Below are 21,407 nucleotides of genomic sequence, written 5' to 3' on the forward strand. Positions count from 1 at the left end.
CATACCTTTTGTGCTTGTCCCAAGCCAGGAACCTGTAATCCAGTGGTTGTCGTTTTTTTTGTTTTTTGTTATTCGTTTTGGGTTTTTACTATATAAAATTAGGTAGAATTATAACTTAAAACTTGGCAATATCGGACATAGCTCCTATTTACAAAAAGAAGTTTTTAACCATCGTGATATATATTGACATGAGTAGCTATATGAAAGTACGTTTTGAAGAACAAAAAAATACTATAGATTTTCTCGACCCTTTAATACGACCATAAATCTCAGGCACTTGGTTCTAATTATAGGATTGCCTTAATAATGACCTCGATTTTTAAAAAAAGTCGATTATTAATATTATTGTTATTATCTTGACTGCATATCCTTAATTCTATTCAAAAATTAAAATGGTATGCGTAATATGTCATTGTCAATAAAGTTAATAATTAATCACCAAAAGAAAACAAAACAATATTAATGGTGCGATGTCCTGTAACTGATTATCTAGGATATCCGGATTTAAGGGTTGTTCCAGGCGGATTCCGTTAATTCTCCAACAATCGATACTTCCGGATATGTGTCAACACAAGAAAACTACTGTCATTTGAGCTCGTCATATACTGAAAGGAGGTGTCAGAAACAACATCAGCAATGCCGAATATTTTCATTGCTGGTTTTGGAATTTTAAGTGTTTTATGTGCCCTTTTATTTATCTATACCAGATCTGCTGTGTCGTCAATTAATGATGCTGCATTTAAACAGTTTCAACGGGTTTACCTGGTGGTTTATATGCTCGCTATGGGTGAGTGCACATCATTAAATTATTTACATGACAATAATCAGTTTCTATGCAATTAAATATTTAATGCTGTTAAGATTATGTTGGAGAATGTGTCCGCTTTGTCAATCATTAAAAAATGCATAAGATTTGAACATTGTCATTTAATGTGTACTTGTACTATTCAGTATATTTAAGTACAAAGAAAAGGGATTTATTTATCAATAAACCGGCCCTATTACCACTTTGCCCCTAAAACATTATTTATTAAGTTAGCAAGACAAATCATTATAGGAACATGCTAATTGTACATGAAAATACAAATTTAACAACATTGATTGGGATTGAAGTTTTGAGAATTTCAATGAGACATTCTCTACCATTCTTACTAAAAAAATTAATGGTACAGTGTACATTTTCAACTGGAATGTGATAAATGGCACATGCCCCTGCTAATTCTGTTCACTTCATTTACTGTGTTAAACCTTTGCATTGAACAGGTTTAGAACAAATACTGATATTTGTGGTAAACATGCACCAAGGGAACTACATGTGTACAATGTACATGTATCCATGGTATATTGTTTTTTTTATGGTCCAGTGTTCTCCCTAGGCCCTTAAAGCACTTTACAGCACTATCGAGTTTGAGCATTGTACTGATGATTTCAGTACTGTGTTATCTTGCTACGTGTACCAGCATTGTGCTTTAAAGTTTAATATGAGGATTGGAAATCAATTATAAGGAAACTTGTGTGCCCCAACATCATTATAGCATTTTACAAGGTAATTAGTTGAATGTAGCATAATCATAAGATGTTTTCAACATTAAGATGCTGATTTACCTTATAAAAGAACATTAAATTCTGAAACAGTATTTATTCCATCAAGATACTTCCTAAACACTTTGAAAAGAGAAAGGAAATGGCTGTCTTTAATTTACATTGCCATGTTGTTGTGTATCAAGGGCACATGGTTTTTGACGGGAAACCAGTTAAGAAATAGATAGTAAAATTTCCCAAGTCTATAAATAGTACCACATGTGTGATGAACAAATATGGACATAAGTCATGATATGGGTTTGTAGAAAAGCAGAGGATGCTTACCCTACCGGTGCACCTGGTCCATGCTCCCAGTTTTTAGTGGAGTCTGATTTGCTCATTTACTTTTGTTACTTTGTATGTGTTATTTTAGTTACTTAATGTTCTTCATAGTGTTTGTCTGTTTTCCATGTCTGGTCTTTGTCCTTGGATTACTTTTTATGATTTCCGCTAGAATCTTGGTTCCCTTGATTACTCTTTCTGTCATGAACAAACTTCATTTTAACATAATAATAATTAAAAAACAAAACAAAACAACTAGTGTGTCAACTTTAAATAACAAGAATAAGATGTACATGTATGCTTTTTTCCTGGCAACTACAATGTATGTTAGCTCCACACTACTGACTTACTGAAAATTTTTGGCAACATGAATTTTGTGACCAGAGTAGAGTAGTCATTACATATACATGTACCCAATTAGATAATTCTAGATCTATAAATATATTGGAAGTTACAAAGACTAGAAAAAGAGTTTAATAGAGAATGCTCTTAATCAAATGAATATCACATTCAGTTGAGCCATTGAGGCCCAAAAACAAATAAAAAATTGTTACTTCCAAGGGTCTGCTGTCAGCAATAATTGCAGGTAAAACATCAATGAAGAACCCTGGGTGTGTATGAATTAGAATAATGTTTATGAAGAATTGCTTATCATTATTTGGTAGAATATTTTTCTAATTTTTGTGTTAGATAACAAAAAAAAATTTCTGCAAATGAACTAAAAAGGTAAAATTTTTACCTATGAATAATTCATATAAGCATAAACAGCAATGTTCAATTGGAATACACAGATCAATTTTTAGAGAAAACATTAAATACGAAGTGACGCAGGACCTATTATTGTCATGTCTAATGTGCTGATTACAGCAGTATTCAAAAATCTTGGGGAGAACACTGTTTTTACCCATTGTAAAGTAAGAATGTTTTAGAAAAGGTCATATTTTTTTTGTAAAAATTGACATTCATTATTGAATTTGAAGCATCTTGTGTGTAGAAAATATACATGTACATGTTCCTATATATACCTATGTTTTCTTGAATGCACAAAGGCAGCATAAGATCATGGACACCAAAGTAAATTCCTTTTCTGTTTGTCAAAAATTGTGTATATTTCTGCATCTGTCCCTGATGCAAACTGGAAACATTCAAGGACCACATACATAATATGTACATGTGTCAGAAATTAACATTGTTATCATCATCCACAGTGGTTTCATTTAAGATAAAAATTTATTCACACAGTAATGAAAGGACAGTGTTTTAAATATTTCTAAAAGAAAGCCTTTTTATCTTATATTTAATAAAAAATATGATGAACTGACTTGAACTATCAAGATTTGTCTTTTTCATGATTTAATATATAGTGTGTAGTCAGAATGAATACTGAACATACAAATTGCAGATTGCAATATAAATCAATGTTTGAAAAAAAAGGTATGGATACCATGTAGATACTTTCATCTATGGTGATGCAAGTTTTGACTCAAGTTTACAATGTTCATTTAAGTGTATAATAATGCCACAATGCCACTGATGGTCTGAGATCTGGTAGTGCACTCAGCATGTTGTTTAAAAGGTTGATACATGTAGTTTGGCTCTTGTTACATGCATCTATTTTATTTAATAATTTAAGTTCATCATGGATTGTAGTTTGTTTTCAATTGAAATTTGACATTAGCAGTGGAGGCATTTTTGTAATTCTGACTTTTTTTATTTTTAAGTTCTGCACATTAGTTAAAGTCAAATTGCTGAGATTGTTTTTCTTTCACTATAATGCCTGAAATCCTTGTACTGGTATTTCTTTTTGTCTGATGAATATGGTGTTGGTTGCAGCTGGAGATTGGTTACAAGGACCCCATGTCTATGCCCTGTATGACAGTTATGGGATGACAACACATCAGATAGAAGTACTGTTTGTAGCAGGTTTTGGATCCAGTATGATATTTGGTACTATTGTTGGCTCTATTGCTGACAAATTGTAAGTCTTCATATATTTTATGTATTTTTGATATTTTTTTTTGTATCCCTCCAAAAAACAATTTTTTGTAGGAAACACACTGTCTACCTGTCTGTTTATCTGTTGCATTATACAATGTAGCATATGTAGTAAGCACAAATTACTCCTCTACCCCTCAATAGATACTTAGTCATTGATGCAGATTTATATGATGGTTTAGATATCAAATGTGAATGAAAAAGATAACTATTGTTCATTGCCTATTAAGGGAGTTACTCAAATTTACGGATATACAAGTTCAAACCTTGCAAGTGCAACTCTTCCTTAACAGTTCAATGGATTTTGATGACATTTTATGTGAAGATCATGCAACATATGTGATGTCCATCAATGAAGATAATGAATGTTGACAGCCAGGGAAAATGAGCCAACTCAAGGGTTTAAGTCTACTTGAAGGAAGGGTGTGGAATAGGGTATTCGTTTTCGTGTTCTTGTTCACAGTATTTCTAATTATTTCTTGAGGTGACCAAAGTAGTAAAATTCTTACTCAAGATATATAGTGATAACATACAATGTATGCATATTGAAGATCTGCACAAGCCAATGACTCATATACTATAAATTTAGACAACATTCTCATTTTTATCTTTTATTGGTAAATGTTTACTCTAGAAATGGACACAAAATATAAATATAATAATGCAAGTATACTTTATATATCTTTGCATTATACTTTATTATGTATTTTCATGAAATAACACAATATTGTGTACTATGTAATTGTGGTGATATGTCTGATTCTGAGTAATAAAATACGTCTTTTATTTTGACAGTGGTAGAAGAAACAACTGTATTATATATGGCATACTTTATGGAGGCGCTTGTATAACCAAGGTACACCTTTTAATTTATATAATGCATGTACATCTATACTCTCCTTGTCTGGATTTTGGCAACAATTGCATAGTTTTCCTTGTTACCTAATATGGTCACATGATAGTGATGGTAATACAAGATGTATTTAAATCCTATTATATTATGGTAATACATTCACAATTATCAAACCAGCAGGATTGTATAAAAATGATATTTCATCCATCATAGCAAAATCAGTTACATATTTCAATTATAAATTGATTTATAATGTCAATTATAAATCAATTTGTATTGTCAATTATAGATGGATTTTTAATGTTGATATTGATTATATAATTCAACAAGTATTTTGAACTGATAAAAGTTGTGCAGTCTCACAAAGAGAAAAATTGACAAATCTTGTTTTAAACTTTGTAAGTAAATTTAACCATTTTAATTTCTACCTGGAATAATAAAATGTTTAATCGGAGAATTCTGTATAAACAATAAATATATATTTAGATAACATATGAAATTAATTTAACATTGAGTCCTGAAATTGGTTAATGTTACATTTCAGCACTTTAACAGCTTCTGGGTGTTGATGTTAGGTAGACTGTTGGGAGGAATAGCTACATCAATCCTGTATAGTGCATTTGAATCATGGATGGTCTATGAACATCACAAGGTACAAAATATACATGAAGATGCTTTGTATGTCTGTCTGTAAGAAACAAAACAGACTGTTCTATGTCTGAAAATTTATTATTACAATTTTTGATAAGACAAAGCCTATCAGAAATACTGAGAAAACTTTGCCTAAGAGAGATGAATGTGTTTTTTAGTTTGTGCCCTATCAGCAAAGTTCTTAATTTCAGGTTTAATAACTGCAATTTTGATGTTGCCACATAATTCAAAATTATAATTTTAGAATTTACAGTTGCTGATAATTACTGAAGTACATGTAGTTTTTATTTACTTGATTTTTTTTTAAAACATTATGCAATATATGTTGACTGTTTCTTGCTAATATTAAATTGGGATTTTTTTCTGATAGAGAGGATTTGAGCAAGAATCCTTAGGAACAGTGTTCAGCCATGCTGTTCTTGGAAACTCCCTTGTAGCCATTGTAGCAGGATTAGTTGCTCAGTTCTTTGCTGATAGATTTGGTTTTGTGTAAGTAGCCTAGTGTTGCTAGTTCCAAGCTATTAAGGAAGCTTCCTTTAGGTGTAGATAGCATTTACATTTACTACTGTCCATACAAGTGAATGTTTTATCACAGAAGTTTAGCAATTCTTTGTGGGTACAATTTGAAATGAAGATGTTGCTTCAGCATGGTGGGTTGTACAAGGTTTTTGGATTGTGTAACAACTTGTTTGTTGTGACCTGCTTTTTAAGGGTTTCATACTATTTCTTTGTAAAAATCACAGTAACTTCTTAATAGAAATGATTGGAATTTGGTATGCAGACTCACCTTGATGCGTTGTACTTTTTGTTAGCTTTTTCTGTTTGCCAGTTTAGGGTTTTCATAATGTGTCATTGTTCAAAACTTGACAATCCTTCTTGGGAATTATTCAAAATTAGAATAACAATTTATGGGAAAGTGTCAAGTTTGGACTGAAGCTTCAGTATGATGGATTGTCTTAGTTCATTGTAACTGCCATCTCCTGTGTTATGTTACTTTGCATTTTTGGGATGATAAGGAATTTGTGCCTGATGGTCCATGGACACAGCTCTTTTTGTTTCTTTTGTACATTGGGCTACGAAAATTTTGTACATTGAGCTAAGAAAATTAGTGATTTGAATAAATTGGTAAAAATGTATTTACTGATGGTAGGAACTAAAAAAATAACCTCACGCATGGAGTAAATTTTATATTCACCAGGATGTGTTATTGTATTTCACTCTCCTTTAATTGGTTATAATAAAGTAATTTTCCTATCTGCAAATACTTAGGGCACCATTTGATGTGGCATTGACAGTTCTGATGATAATGACAGTAATATTAGTATTTACATGGACTGAGAACTATGGTGATAAAACTACAAACATCTCTCATAGTTTTACATCAGCATGGAATTCTATCAAAACAGGTGAGTTAGTTCCATCATTTGCACTTCACACAGTATTCAAAAATGCTGCCACCTTATATATAATTTTTGTGAGACTTTGGGGAATTGTTTCTTTCGATTGATGTCAGCTCCCTTTGATATTTATAAATTTATGATTTTTTTTTATTTTTGAGCATGGAACTTTATTGGTATAAAAATGAGGTGATTTTATGTTTTCAGACTATAACAAAAAACAAAACAAAAAAATGCAGCAATGTCAATGAGACTTTGGTTAATTTATATTGATGTTAGCTCCCTGTAAATTGTTATTAATTTGTGATTTTTAAAGTTATGGGACTTTGTTCTTAAAGAGGATGGATTTTACAGTTTTTTACATTAACTTAGTAGTGGTTGGATCCATTTTCATGGAACTTTGGAAAATATTTTATTGCTAGTAATGTTAGCCCCACTTCAATTGTTATGAATTTCCGATTTTTCTGTTTTTGAGTTTTTGGACTTAATTCATATTTAAATTTTCATGAAACATCTCTTTTTATATTTATATATTTTGTGTCAGATATCTATGAATCACAATAAAATTCAGAGCTGTATCAAGCTTGAATTTTTTGTTCATATTTACCCCATCTGTTCAGGGTCTGTCCTCTGCTTACATTTCTAGCTGTGGTCCCCAAATCATTTTATTTTTTCTAGATTTCTGAATTATTTGTTACCATATAATGTACCACAGTCCTACCTTTATGTTGTCAGAATGTTGACCCATATTGTTTACACATTTTTACAAATGTGCAGTTTAAGACAAGTTTTAAGTTTAACATTTGTGTAAATGTGACCACTATGCAATATAACAGAAATATATCACTTATAACATATTTATAGCTTGTCATGTGCTACTCTCCTGAAAGCTTGTCATGTGCTACTCTCCTAAAAGTTTGTTATTTGCTACCCTCTAAAAAGCTTGTTTAGTGCTTCTCCCTCAGCAATCCAAAATAAACAAATGTGTTCATTGCCTTTTTATACGACCACAAAATATTTTGAGGTTGTATAATTGAATGGCTCTGTCGTGTGTCTCCAGTGACATTGTCCATAAACACTTGATTGTTCATGCAATAACTTGAATATCAGTTGGTTGATCTTTATAAAATTTTATAAAAAGGTTTAAAAACCACAAAAGGAAGGTTGGTATTGTATTTGGGGGTTATGGTCCCAACCATGTTAGAATTCATGCCCAAAAATGGGATGAAAAGAAGCTTTTGACAGAATTTTTCTATTTAAGATCAGTAAAAACAATTGTCAGACTGGTTTTGATTTTGGGAGTTAAGACTTGGACATATTTTAAATTAGGGCCAAGAGGGGGGCAGAAACAAGCATTTTCCTTATGTCCAGACACTAGCTTGACTAGTAGTGAATGGATCTCTTTGATATTGTATAACAAGGTGCCATACCACCAGAGGAAGGCTGGGATTGATTTTGGCATTTTAGAATTGAGTTAAGTAATAGTAAGGGGCCAGAAACAATTATTTATTATAATTTCTGGTTAATTACTTCAGTAAAAAGGAATGGAACACTTTGAAATTAAAAATTCCGTATCCCCAAAAGACAGTTAGGATTGATTTTGGTGGTTTTGACTGAAACTATTTAAGAATGAAAAGCCAAAAAGAGACAACTTGATTCTAGTCAAATTCTTACTCGGTGTCAATTACCCAATCAAATTCAAAACTCTGTGTCAAGTTTAAATGATGTGTCAATACTTTTCCCAACTGTTCAGGGTTCAGCCTCTGTGACCATATCAAGCTGTGCCCTGCAAAGCTTATTTAAGTCCAAGTGCTGTCATGTTAGAATTACTAGTATGTGTAATTATACATATATGTATATTTAAAATATATTTGATTAACTTTAAGAATTAAGAAGGCATCTTTCCATCTATTTAATAAGATCTTGTGTAGATTTGGATAAGATATCACTGAAACAATGTATTTTTACACTTACAGATCCTAAGATATTATGTTTGGGATTGATTCAATCATTATTCGAGGGCTCCATGTACATATTTGTGTTAGAGTGGACCCCAGCTCTGACACCATCAGACCCCACTTCATCTGGCACTGTCAGGAAACTACTATCATCTTCAACAGAAACAATTCCACATGGACATATATTTGCTGGCTTCATGGTAAGTACATCCTTGGGGTTTTTAGCCTTTTCATAAAAGATTATTTTATATGATATTATTTTAATCTGCTTAATGTTTATAAACTCACTAATCTGCAGTATTCAAGCTAGAAAGTTAAAGATACAAACTGGAAAGTTAGATACAAGCTGAAAAGTTAAAGCAGAGGGGACAATAACTAGAATTAAACTGGAAACAGTTACTACACTTGGAAATAATTTATTTCAGAAGAAATACACTTTCTGATTGAACAAAATTTTGATATGTGACTGATCTACTTGTTAAATTTTGATAATAAAATTAAATTATAAAGAATGACTGTGACTGTCACATCTTTTTCTGAGTATTTGAAATAAGCTCGGTGCCCTTGGTGGGCACTTGAAAATGATTATGCAGGTTGTGTAGTGTGCACTAATCGATTGAGGTTATTTCTTCGTAGACAGAAAAAATATAACAGTCATTCCTTAATTAAATTATTGAGTTCAAAGAGATGTTATCAAGTCTGTTACTATCATCTGAAGATTTGATTTATATTGCCCTTAAACATGATTAATACAGATAATGGATCATAATACAGTCAAACCTGTCTTAACCTTAAACCAGCAGTCACCTTTGTTGAATGGCCACTTTCAATCCCGCCTAATTGTTATCCTTATATAGTTTAATTCCATCCCCATTTATATCCCCAGAATACAGCCTTTTTTATGTCTACATTCTGAACTTGATTAAAATCTACAACCTTTTCACCATTCACGCCAGAGAACTATAAAAAATATAAGAGATGTCTGATAAGGTTGCTAAATGGGTCAATGGTGGCCTGATTAATCTTGCTAATGAAAACAAATGCATGTTTACAATGAAGGGAATTTTCAGTAAGTGTGAAAATTGAGTCACTGATAGGTAATAAATAATTAAATAAAGTGTGTATTAGTTTGAGACAAAATGTCTCACATGTCTCAGTCAGATCAGAAAATATTGACTCTTCTCATACAATAAGATGCCATTACAATAACTTTCTTTCCCTAAAAATGCATTCAAAATGGACACGTGCATGCACATCTATTTAACTTTTAACTTTGGACTTTGAAAATTGTAGCATTTGACTGAACCTCTTTTGAAAGGTCACTCTTAAGAGAGGTCACTTTTACCACTTCCCAACAGTAACTGCTTAATAGGGGTTGCCTTGCAGATGAAATTAAGTTTACTAGTCTTACAACCATGATATAGATTTATTAGCAGTTGTTCTATAATTATTTCAGTCCTGTTTTTCCATATTAATGACAATATAAATTTCAGTGTAATTTTCTGATTTTTGTAATTCCTTCATTTCAGGTGTCTATCATGATAGGATCTTCCTTGTTTAAATTGCTGTCAAAATATTCATCAGTAGAATCTTTCATGAGGTACATTTGATTTGATTTTAGACTATGAGGTACTGATCATAAGTTACATATATTAGTACTCCATCAGTAATTTTGTTTAATGATGTACTAACATGTCCTCGACAGATGAGAATATGGGAAACTTTCTAGAACAATTACTCTTTATGTGTATTAAAGGTTCAAACAGTTACTGGTACTTCTGAATTACATACCTCATTTCTGACATTATTATATTCATATTTCTGACCTTCTACATATACAAGGTATTACTGACACTTTGTGCATATACTACATGTATTCCTCTTTTGTTTTATTTACATGTATTTATAAAATATAAAATGTTTGTAAACATAGAAAATGCTTTAGAGTGATGAAAAATTAAAATTTTAATTGATATTGAATTTGATTCTAATAGTGAAACTCATTATATTTTCTAGGTAGATTGAATAAGATACCTCCACAAAAATCAGATAAAGATATGGAAATGTTTAACATAGAAATTATTGTGTTTTAAATTCCAAGTGTTTTCAAATATTTGCATCAATACTTCTTGAGCCACATTTACCAACACCATGTATTTGTTTATATTTTAGATTTGTATTGTTGATAGCTTCTGCATCTTTAGCTACACCTATTTTATTTAAAGGGGTAAGTTATCATTTAAGTGTATCTCCCCTTGGAGGATGTTTATGACATTAAAAGCACTACCAAGAATTCATTTATGTCAGTAGGCCACCACTGCTGGTTGAAGTTAATATGATGTCAACTGATTTCCAAATGGATGTTTTAAAGAGTAAATTTAATATAAAATGGAATTCATGTTTTTAGGTAGTTATTCTAAAATTTCATAGTTCTGCAATTTGTTGACACTCTCTAGGTTTTTAATTCCATGGACTTTTTTAGCATTTATAACTTGTGTTAAATACAATGTATTATGTGATGTACACACTCCTTAAATTTTCTATTTCAGCACCAGTTGATAGTATTTATAGGTTTCCTGGTGTTTGAATGTTGTGTTGGTATATTTTGGCCTTCTCTAGGACAAATGAGGGGGAAATATGTTCCAGAAGAGAGTAAGTTAATTTAAGTCTTTTATTTGTAAGAAATGTAGGTACAATTATGTATATGTAGTAGATAAACAAATCATCAAGTTATTGTTGAATTTAATACTGGTACTGTAAATAAATTTTTAATTGCTATTTTCACAATGGATCAAAACTCTAGAAATTCATTTCTCATACCATAAAATATCTCCTTACCAACTAGTATGTATCGTCGGCTGATTTAAACAAAAAGTTATCATGATGAATTGTGCAGTAAGAGTATTTTGTTTTACAGCAAGAGCCACCATCATGAACTTCTTTAGAATTCCACTGAACATGATTGTTGTGTGTATTTTACTACAAGTAAGTAAATTGATGATTTTAGGAGTTAAGTTTATAATGATATAAAATATAAACGATTTATCTTAGGTATTGAATATGATTTCAAGTTGGTTGACCAGATGGACAAAAATCCAAACATTATGCCATTATAACTCAATCTTTTGAGTGCTTTAAACTGCAATGATTTACAAAGTACAGCGAAGAATAAAACTAAAAACAAGACCGAACATGGACATGTACAGGGACAGAAAACAAAACAGGAAGTCTGAAAAATTAAGAAAAAACTTTCAAGTCAGGGCTTCAAAACTGGGTAGGTCGTGCTATGGCAAACAAACTATTTTTTTAATTTTTGCCTATCTGTTTTTGCAGTTTCTGTGATCAATCTATTTTTGCACAGATTAAAATTCCCAATTGTTCCTCAAATTGCATTATAGTTTTCTTTAAAAGTAAATATTCATAGCAGTTAATTTTCCCATGTCAGGTCAAACCACAAAAAAACTAACAATCAAAACTGCTGCAAAAAGTATATGGTTTGTGGCAAAAATTGTGACAGATGAACCTAAGAATATGCTAAATTGGTATCTTAATATGACAATACATTTAGAACAAACTAATATATGATATTCACAAAATACACGAGTTCTTGTATATACTGTAAGATAAGATAGTATAATTGCTTTATATTTTCAGAATCTACAAATGAAAATAATATTCCAGTGTTGTGTTATGTTCCTGTTTTTAGCAGCTGCCTCACAGCAATGGCTGTATAAGTAAGTTATTATGACTTTCTTCTGTCATTTATAGCTTTATTGTGCAATTTTTATGGTTGTAGTAGATTTTTTTTGCAGTGTAAACACTTTCTAAGATTCATGTAACAGTCTAGTTTGATTTGGAATGTTAAATGTTTTAAGATTATATATTAAAAACAGCAAAGAAAATATGTTTTTTTGAGAATGTCTTGTGTAGACTCTTATCTAATTAAAACACATGCAGTGAATTAAACATTGGCTCAATATGTTGATGAATCTGTGTTATGTTTTCATATTTTGAGTATAAGTAGTAAATATCTATTTCCAAAATTTCAAATTCTGTACCTAGCAGTATGAAATAATTAATCACAACCAAATTTCAGAGGTTCATTTTAATATAGTGTCCATACTTGCCATAACTGAGAGTTCCACTTTTAGTTGAATTAAGCTGCATCTTGTGGTGCATTTGATTAAACCTTCTGTTTGTGCAGCATGAATTTTAGAAAGTTACTTCAACTTGAATTTTTATAAAGATTTTATAGAAAGCTTCCAAATGATATAAGATAATGATAGCTGACTAATACTTTACAGGGATTACATGTCTCTAAAACAGGAGTATGTATCAGTATATGGGTGAAGTAGATTCACATGTAGAACAAATGGGCAAAAGTTGTAAAATCTTCTTCTGTTTATTGTTTTGTTTAGTTTAAATGTATGCCCACAATTTTAAGTTATCTTATTTGTTTTATTTGTAAAAATAACCATCCTCTATATTCAAACTACTGCGATGACATATATGTTCTACCCTTCCAGTGGTTTTGACTTGATGTTTGACCTTACTGCCCTCTATGGTTATTGTAATTGTCTGTTCCCATATTGACAGGTTATGTACAGAAATATCTGATCATAAATCAGATTGATTGATTTGGTAAAAATAGTTACTTATTTAGACTACTAACAGCATGATGAGAGAAGCAGAGATATATTACGGGTAACATCTGTCTAACACACTGATAGGGGAGATATGTTACCAGTAAAATTGATCTGTTATCTCTGTTGCTGAATATTTAACAGTGATGAATCTTGTGCATTATGTGTCAGTGTAAAGACTTTAGATAATTGATAAGGTTGTTTGGCAGTAAAGGTACAGATTGAGTACAGTAAATTAGTACATATGTATGTTTCCTTGTTTCTGTTACTCTTCTCTATATATAAGTAGGACATTTAGGCTGCTAAAATAAAAAAACCAACATTTTTATGGAAACATAGTGTTTCACAATTTCTTCCAATCAGTTATATGGTATTTCATCCCACTCATTTTGATGTGCTTTTAATACATTCATTTTAGCATATCATTGGTTAAAAAGTTATTAGTTTCTAATTCAGAGGTTTATTGGTATGTACCGTTAGCTGAATTACAATGAGTTTATTTCTTATCTCCCTGTTTTCCATGATGATTTGTTCTTGTCTCCCATTAAGAGCTTCTAAGCGCAACCCTGTTTTTTTTTTAAGGTAAAAGATTTGTCGTTAAATTATTCTCTTTAAAATGTTTTTATTTATAATAAATGATGTTTTGTCATTACCCAGTCACAACTTAATTGTGAGACATGAAATTATGGTAGACAAAAGCAGAATTCTCATAGGGGACAATTTATTAATGAATTTAGTTGTAGTGATTTTGTGTGTGGAGAGAATGTAAATTTATGATTCTATATCATTTCTATCTTAGAATATCTCCTTGGTCAAGATGCATCATGTAATTTTGTCATATCACAAGGTTTATTTAGTCAGTAAGAGCTTTACTTTTGTTTAAGCAGATGGGTTTTAGTACAATTTTGCCAGGCTTTTTTTTGGTTGATAATTGTATAGTTATGTCCTGTAGGGTGAGATAATGGTCTATAACTCTACTAATGTCATGTACTTTGGTATAGTGGTGTGCCTGCTTAATCTGTCTGAAGGCTGTAAGTTGATCAGCTAGGCTATATCTTACTGGGATATGGATAGACATATATAGTCAGATATTCACCTACTTAGCAAAAGGCTGTGGATGCAAAATTAGAAAAAAAGATAAGAAAAAATAACATGATAAAGTGGAAGGTTTTGGTGGTCATTTATACTGGAAATATTTGTATTTTAATTGACTTTCAAAGTATCTTGTTATTACTTGCATGATTTTTTGTTTCTTTTTATAATTCATAATTTTTTTTTGGTAGAAGGGCCATTAAATCAAACCTGAATGTTTTATTAACTTGAAAGTTTGCAGTCCATTGATTGGAGGGAGTGATGATAAGAAATGTATCAGTTTGACAGGAAAATTTCTTGAAAATCAAATATTGTCAGTAATATTAAGGGGTAATATCTTCTTCTGATTCTGACAAGTCAGGTTTGATTTGTATTTTTCAGTATGGTTAAGTCTGTAACACCATCTGGAAGTAGTACATTTACAGCTTGAGAGAGGTACATCCTTTGTGCATATATACCTAATCTGCATCACTTTCTGTTCTAAAATTCTGGCTCTGACCACCATCAGCATGTTCTGTATATTTGATCAGTCTTTTTAACATTAAGAGATTTACCTGTAAAGAAATTCTACCCAAGGCAAAAGGAAATGTAAATCATATTACTACTTCCTGACAAAATATAGCTTTTAACTTCCTTATAAACACATGTGTTTAGATTTATATTATGTAAATGTGAAATGTATGGCTATAGGCATGGCATCATGAATAGATAGTTTTATTGTCCAGTAGCTTGTATTTAATATTTTTAGCTCACCTGGTCTATAAGGCCATCTTCAGCATCTGCTGCTGTCTTTCTGTTGTCCATTGTTAACTTTTCTTTAAACTCTTCTCCTCTGACACCACTAAGTGGATTATTACCATACTTAATTACCATCATCCTTACAGTATCTACTTTAAAAATTGTAATGATTATATAGATCAAGCGTAAAACATGGCGGCCATTGCTATTTTTAGACCGCAGGGGTCAAGTCACCATTTTCTACAGATATCCCAGAAATTTAAGTGACATTGGAAATTAAATGTGACCTTTATTCAGCTTGACGAGCTCAACAGTTGGGGAAAGTTGTCAGACAATTCCTTGTCTGAGTTATTACTCTTGAAAGACAAAATATGATGTTTTTTTCTAGTTTCAGTCAACATCTTGAACACTGTAAGAGATAGGAAAAAACTTTCTACTGATGAAATGATCATTCTGATAAGGCCTACAAAAGTTTCCATTGTTCCATTGGGTCAAAGTTGTAGGACAACTCCTTGTTAGAGTTATTGCCCTTGAAAATAATGTAAAATGTTCAGTATTGTAAGTTCTGTCTTTGGTACAAGTTTCAGAAAATCTATTAATTTTTTTTATGGACTGGTATCCCCTGAAAATGCACTTTTGGTGATTTTTCCAGTTTTTTCCTGTTATCCAGAAAACCAAAGTTGCTAAATTTGTATATATTTCACTAATATTTTGATTATAAATATATAATAATATAAATAGTTGAATATGAATATTATAAATAGTTGAATATGACAATATTTTCAATACTGAATAGGTGAGAGTTGCAGGCTTTTGTGAGCCTCTTGTTCAATGTATATTGTTCCTGTGCTATTTATGAATTTCTTGATATTCTGCATCTTTTTTCCCTAAATGCACTTCATTTACAAATCTCAATACTGGTAAGTGGTTTGAAGACAACTTATATGGTTCACTCAGTATCTCACTTTACCTAGACATTAACAATTATGGCATGTATAGCATTAGTATAATTCACATGAAGAGTTTATATTACACCATAGTGTATGCATATAACATGATCATTCCACTCAGCATTCTACTACTTCCAAATGGTGTCTTAGGATCAGTTTTATAACAACAGATGAATATGTAAGAACCAGGCAGGCCCCTCCATGAAGATGATACATTTTCATCAAATATTAAAAAAAATGAAAAAAAAATATAGTTTAAATCTAATCAATTTCAAAATAATATTTTTAAGTGTCAATGACATACATAATATGTAGAGATTTTCACTATTTGGTTTTGCATACATTTTTTTTTATCTTTTATCTCTCTTTCATTGATTTTTTTTAACAATTCAAGATATTTATTTTGTACATGGCAGAATGAATTACTGACACAATAACAGTACAGATCATGGAAGTCAGTCAGGCAGAATAAACTACTGACATGACAACAGCACAGTCAAGCAGAAGTAACTGACATGACAATGTACAAATCATTGTATAGTCAGTCAGGCAGAATGAATTACTGACATGGCAACAGTACAAATTGTATTGTAAATCAGACAGAAAAAAATGACTGACATGATAACAGTACAGATCATTGTATAGTCAGTCAGGCAGAATAAATGACTGACATGACAAATGTACAGATCATTGTATAGTCAGTCAGATGGAATAAGTAACTGACATGACATCAGTACAGATCATTATAGTCAGTCAGGCAGAATAAGTGACTGACATGACAAATATACAGATCATTGTATAGTCAGTCAGGCAGAATAAATTACTGACATGACAACAGTACAGATCATTGTATAGTCAGTCAGATGGAACGAATTACTGACATTACAACAGTGCAAATTATTATATAGTCAGTCAGACAGAATAAATTACTGACAACACAACAGTACAGATCATTGTATAGTCAGGCAGGCAGAATGAATGACTGACATGACAACAGTACAAATTGTATTGTCAATCAGGCAGAAAAAAAAAGACTGACATGATAACAGTACAGATCATTGTATTGTCAATCAGGCAGATTAAATTGACTGACATGGCAACAGTATGGATCATTGTATAGTCAGTCAGGCAGAATAAATTACTGACATGACAACAGTACAGATCATTGTATAGTCAGTCAGATGGAACGAATTACTGACATTACAACAGTGCAAATTATTATATAGTCAGTCAGACAGAATAAATTACTGACAACACAACAGTACAGATCATTGTATAGTCAGGCAGGCAGAATGAATGACTGACATGACAACAGTACAAATTGTATTGTCAATCAGGCAGAAAAAAAAGACTGACATGATAACAGTACAGATCATTGTATTGTCAATCAGGCAGATTAAATTGACTGACATGGCAACAGTATGGATCATTGTATAGTCAGTCAGGCAGAATAAATTACTGACAACACAACAGTACAGATCATTGTATAGTCAGGCAGAATAAATTACTGACATTACAACAGTGCAAATTATTATATAGTCAATCAGGCAGAATAAATTACTGACAACACAACAGTACAGATCATTGTATAGTCAGGCAGAATACATTACTGACATGACAACAGTACAGATCATTGTCAGTCAGTCAGGCAGAATAAATGGCTGACATGACAACAGTACAGATCATTGTCAGTCAGTCAGGCAGAATAAATTACTGACAAGACATCAGTATAGATCATTGTATAATCAGTCAGATGGAATACAACTGACATGACTACAGAACAGATCACTGTAAAGTCAGTCAGGCAGAATGAAGTACTGACATGACAATGTACAGATCATTGTATAGTCAGTCAGATGGAATAAATTACTAACATGACAACAGAACAAATGCTTGTTTAGTCAGTCAGATGGAATAAAATGCTGACATGGCAACAGTACAGATCATTGTTGGTCAGTCAGGCATAACAAATTACTGACATGACAACAGTACAGATCATTGTCTGTCAGTCAGGCAGAACAAATTACTGACATGACAACAGTACAGATCATTGTTAGTCATCCTGGCAGAACAAATTACTGACTTGACAACAGTACAGATCATTGTCAGTCAGTTTTTGTCTCCTTTTCCAACCTCCTACATTATGTTGTTTATTTTTTGTGATTCATTTCATTTGTTGGGAAAATTTTACAATAAATAAGATTTTCTGCAAGATTCATTAGTGAGCATGTGTTGTACAACTAGCCAACCCATTGTCAATAGAATACTTGTGCAGATCCAGAGGAAAAGCCACTCTGTAAAATAATGTATTTACTGCATTAAATGAACATTGAATAATTTTTTCAAGTTTATAAAGAAAAAATAATTTTATGTTTTAGATTAGTAATTATTTGTCACACTTCTTGCCTGGTCCTTACGTTGAATAGTTTATTGCTTCTTGCACTTGAGCTCTAATAATTAAAGTGTATTTCTAAAATTTGGGTTTTAAGATACGTGTACGTATGTCAAGTTCTGAGCTTTGAATTTAAAGTACCTTTAAACTTGTTTTTTTCCATTTGTGTAATGTACATGTTTTGTTATATATTGTTTATATATCAGTAGTTTTTAATGTTTTTAAGGTTGGCTGCTGCTGAATCACCTAAAGCTATCATTAAAGGTGGAGTGTTGATAAGATCTGACAATGGTTCACCTAAAGAAGATGAAGCTGTTCCATCAGAGGAGAAAGTTCCTTTGGTGTAAATAGTACAGTCACTGCATTGAAAGTGTCCCTTTAGGAAATGATTTTACTGTTGCTTTCAACTAACAATTTCTGTTTAATGAAGTCTAAGGAATGTAAGAATATATTTTATATGAAGGCAAGTCATTGTAAAAAAGTCTAAAGCCAGTCAATAGATTGAAAACTTAAAAAAAAGTTGTTAAATACCAGTACATGTATTATGTATTTTATAAATTTAGTTAATAAAATGTTCTTAAAAGGACAGAAATTCAGGTAGTAACAAATATTAGATATGGGTACAACTCTGATACAGTTTGTACATGTTAACAATGATATTGAAAGTTCCACATGAATTATACATATTATTGGCACATCAGCTAGGAGTGATTTAATTATTGGGGATATGTTGTTGGTGTTTTTTATTGGTAGATTATTTTTATTTTAGGTATTTGTTATTGTACATATTTTGTGGTCCCACCATAACTTTAAGTGCTCGTTTCATATTTTCTACAATCAATAATTTTCTTAAGATGTGTGAAAAAGGCTTATTATTGCTTTTATGTAAGTATACATTAAAAAGTATGCTTAGTTTCAGGTTGTTGGTATCCTGTAAAATATTTCTGTTTGATCTATTCATGGTGTAAATTACCTGAATGTCTACCTGACCTTGAGAGAATCTCTATTTATTTATAAGTTCTCTTTAAATTTTGCTGTAATTTATAAATTACTTTGAATATCATTTTAACCTGTAAATTGATGGATTAAAATACCAGTACGGTAGCTTGAATTATATTTCTTTCTTTTTTTCATTAAAGAACTTCTATGAAATTATGTCATTTTGAGGAGGTTGACTTCTTTTTTATGAAAAGTTGATATCAATTTACTTCACTAATTTGTAGTCCATTTGGTTGGTTATTTTTTTTTAATAACAAATTAATAGAGTAATACTGTGACACTATAATATTGGCATTTTGTATTTTGATATGTTTTCTATTGAACTATTAGTTGTCATAATAGATAGCTATTGAGGGTGTTTTTATAATGTTTTTATATGACAATGAATATTATTGATGTTATGAGTTGGTATCTTATGGTTTATATTGTTTGACTTCTGTGTGGATATTTAAGTTGACATTGTCATCATTGTATTGAATATTCATTAGAAATCGAATTTCATCAATGAGCTTTGAAAATTGATTATAAAACTTACAAAAGCAATATTTTGTTCTGTTTGCCATTCTGACTCTGTAATAACCTTGTGACTACTGTTTAAAATATTATTTGTACTTTGTAACTACCACAAAAAAAGTCATTGATTGAATGGTAAATAATACTGTAAATTGGTTTGATTTGGTGTACAGCATATGATGTCTTCATTTACTAGTATTGATGCCATAAATTTAATACAATATTGTTGCTTGTTTCACATTACTGTTATTTGACCATGCTAAAGACGAGTTATTCTATACATTTTATATGGATAAGGGACTGCTTCAGTAGAGTTTGTCAAAATTCAATAATGAATTCCTAATACTTAGTAATACCTTACTCTGTACATTTGGTTTAGTTCTTTTTTAAAACCAGATGTCACATTTTAGTGTAAAAATGCAATAGGACAGTAAAAAAGGTACTCAACTATGTGTTCATAATATGCATATCATCGATTACTTCTTAGACATTTCATAGTCAATCTGTTTCCATAAGTGCGTCCTCTAAGGCTCCTCATACCCAACTGTTTTCATGGCGTCATCATCTTAAAAGATTTTATTTGTTTGAAGAAGTTTAATAACTAGTACATGTATATGTTGTCAAACAAGTTCTTTAGGTTGATGCACTGGTATTGCAAATTTATACATGTACTTATTAAACCTGCATTTAAATTTATTTAAGAGTCTTTTGCTGATAAAAAAGTTATTAACAGCTTGATATAGACCTGAGTTAAGATACTTAGTGAGATGGTCTAATCTCTGCTATGAAGATGTATAGCAGTAGTATTTGGGAAGATTGTATCATGTATGTAATGAAATGATTTAATCTCTTATGTAATTATGTCTCACTAGTACCTTGGAACAAGATCTCGTACAGCTGGATGCATCATGACATCGGACCTCTTCAAAAATAACAAAATGCATCTTCAGTATTTTGATGTTTAATTTTTTTATATAATACTCCAAGTCATTTCATGTAAAATGTATCTTAAGAACTGTTTAAACAAGTTCAGTCATTTTGCCATTACCTATATAATCAACATTAATTTTATTGGGCAGATTGACATGAAAGGTTGGACGTAAAATGTTCCTTGTTATAGATATACTTTGCTTGGTTAAACTGTTGGTTAAATAAAATGTACATACTTTATACTAACATCATGTCAGCAAATCATGGGAGAAATAATTGCATAAAATAAATATATAAAAATCTCAATTGTTTTTTGTTATTCTACTCTTGCCTGAAGCAGGAAGTATATTTTGTCCTGAGCAAAGCTGCACACTATAGGTTTGTTGAAATACTTTTTACGACGCAGTCGGTATAGTTTCACTTTTTACCCTTT

The 21,407-nt window shown here is 31.0% G+C and overlaps 1 protein-coding gene across 4 annotated transcripts; it reads left to right on the forward strand.

The window, feature by feature from the left end:
- Positions 1-433: 433 nt before the first annotated feature.
- Positions 434-21,280, forward strand: LOC148626892 (solute carrier family 61 member 1-like). Of its 4 annotated transcripts, none has more exons than XM_088556827.1 (14): positions 514-787; positions 3,697-3,841; positions 4,654-4,714; positions 5,256-5,363; positions 5,733-5,851; positions 6,632-6,768; positions 8,736-8,917; positions 10,247-10,317; positions 10,890-10,944; positions 11,267-11,369; positions 11,635-11,702; positions 12,372-12,451; positions 13,314-13,358; positions 18,759-21,280. In XM_088556827.1, the coding sequence occupies exons 1-13, from the start codon at positions 637-639 to the stop codon at positions 13,348-13,350; spliced, it is 1,317 nt and encodes a 438-aa protein (XP_088412953.1). In that variant the 5' UTR covers positions 514-636; the 3' UTR covers positions 13,351-13,358; positions 18,759-21,280. The 4 variants fall into 4 exon arrangements, with proteins under 4 accessions (XP_088412777.1, XP_088412953.1, XP_088412691.1 ...); XM_088556565.1 differs by lacking the exon at positions 13,314-13,358 and adding an exon at positions 13,022-13,045 and having other exon boundaries at positions 536-787; positions 18,759-19,031; XM_088556740.1 differs by lacking the exon at positions 13,314-13,358 and adding an exon at positions 14,834-14,887 and having other exon boundaries at positions 549-787.
- The last annotated feature ends 127 nt before the right edge of the window (positions 21,281-21,407 follow it).

The sequence above is a fragment of the Perna viridis genome, chromosome 1 (genome assembly GCF_037379345.1).
Source record: "Perna viridis isolate PV_CMFRI_1.1 ecotype Kerala chromosome 1, ASM3737934v1, whole genome shotgun sequence".
Lineage (NCBI taxonomy): Eukaryota > Metazoa > Mollusca > Bivalvia > Mytilida > Mytilidae > Perna > Perna viridis.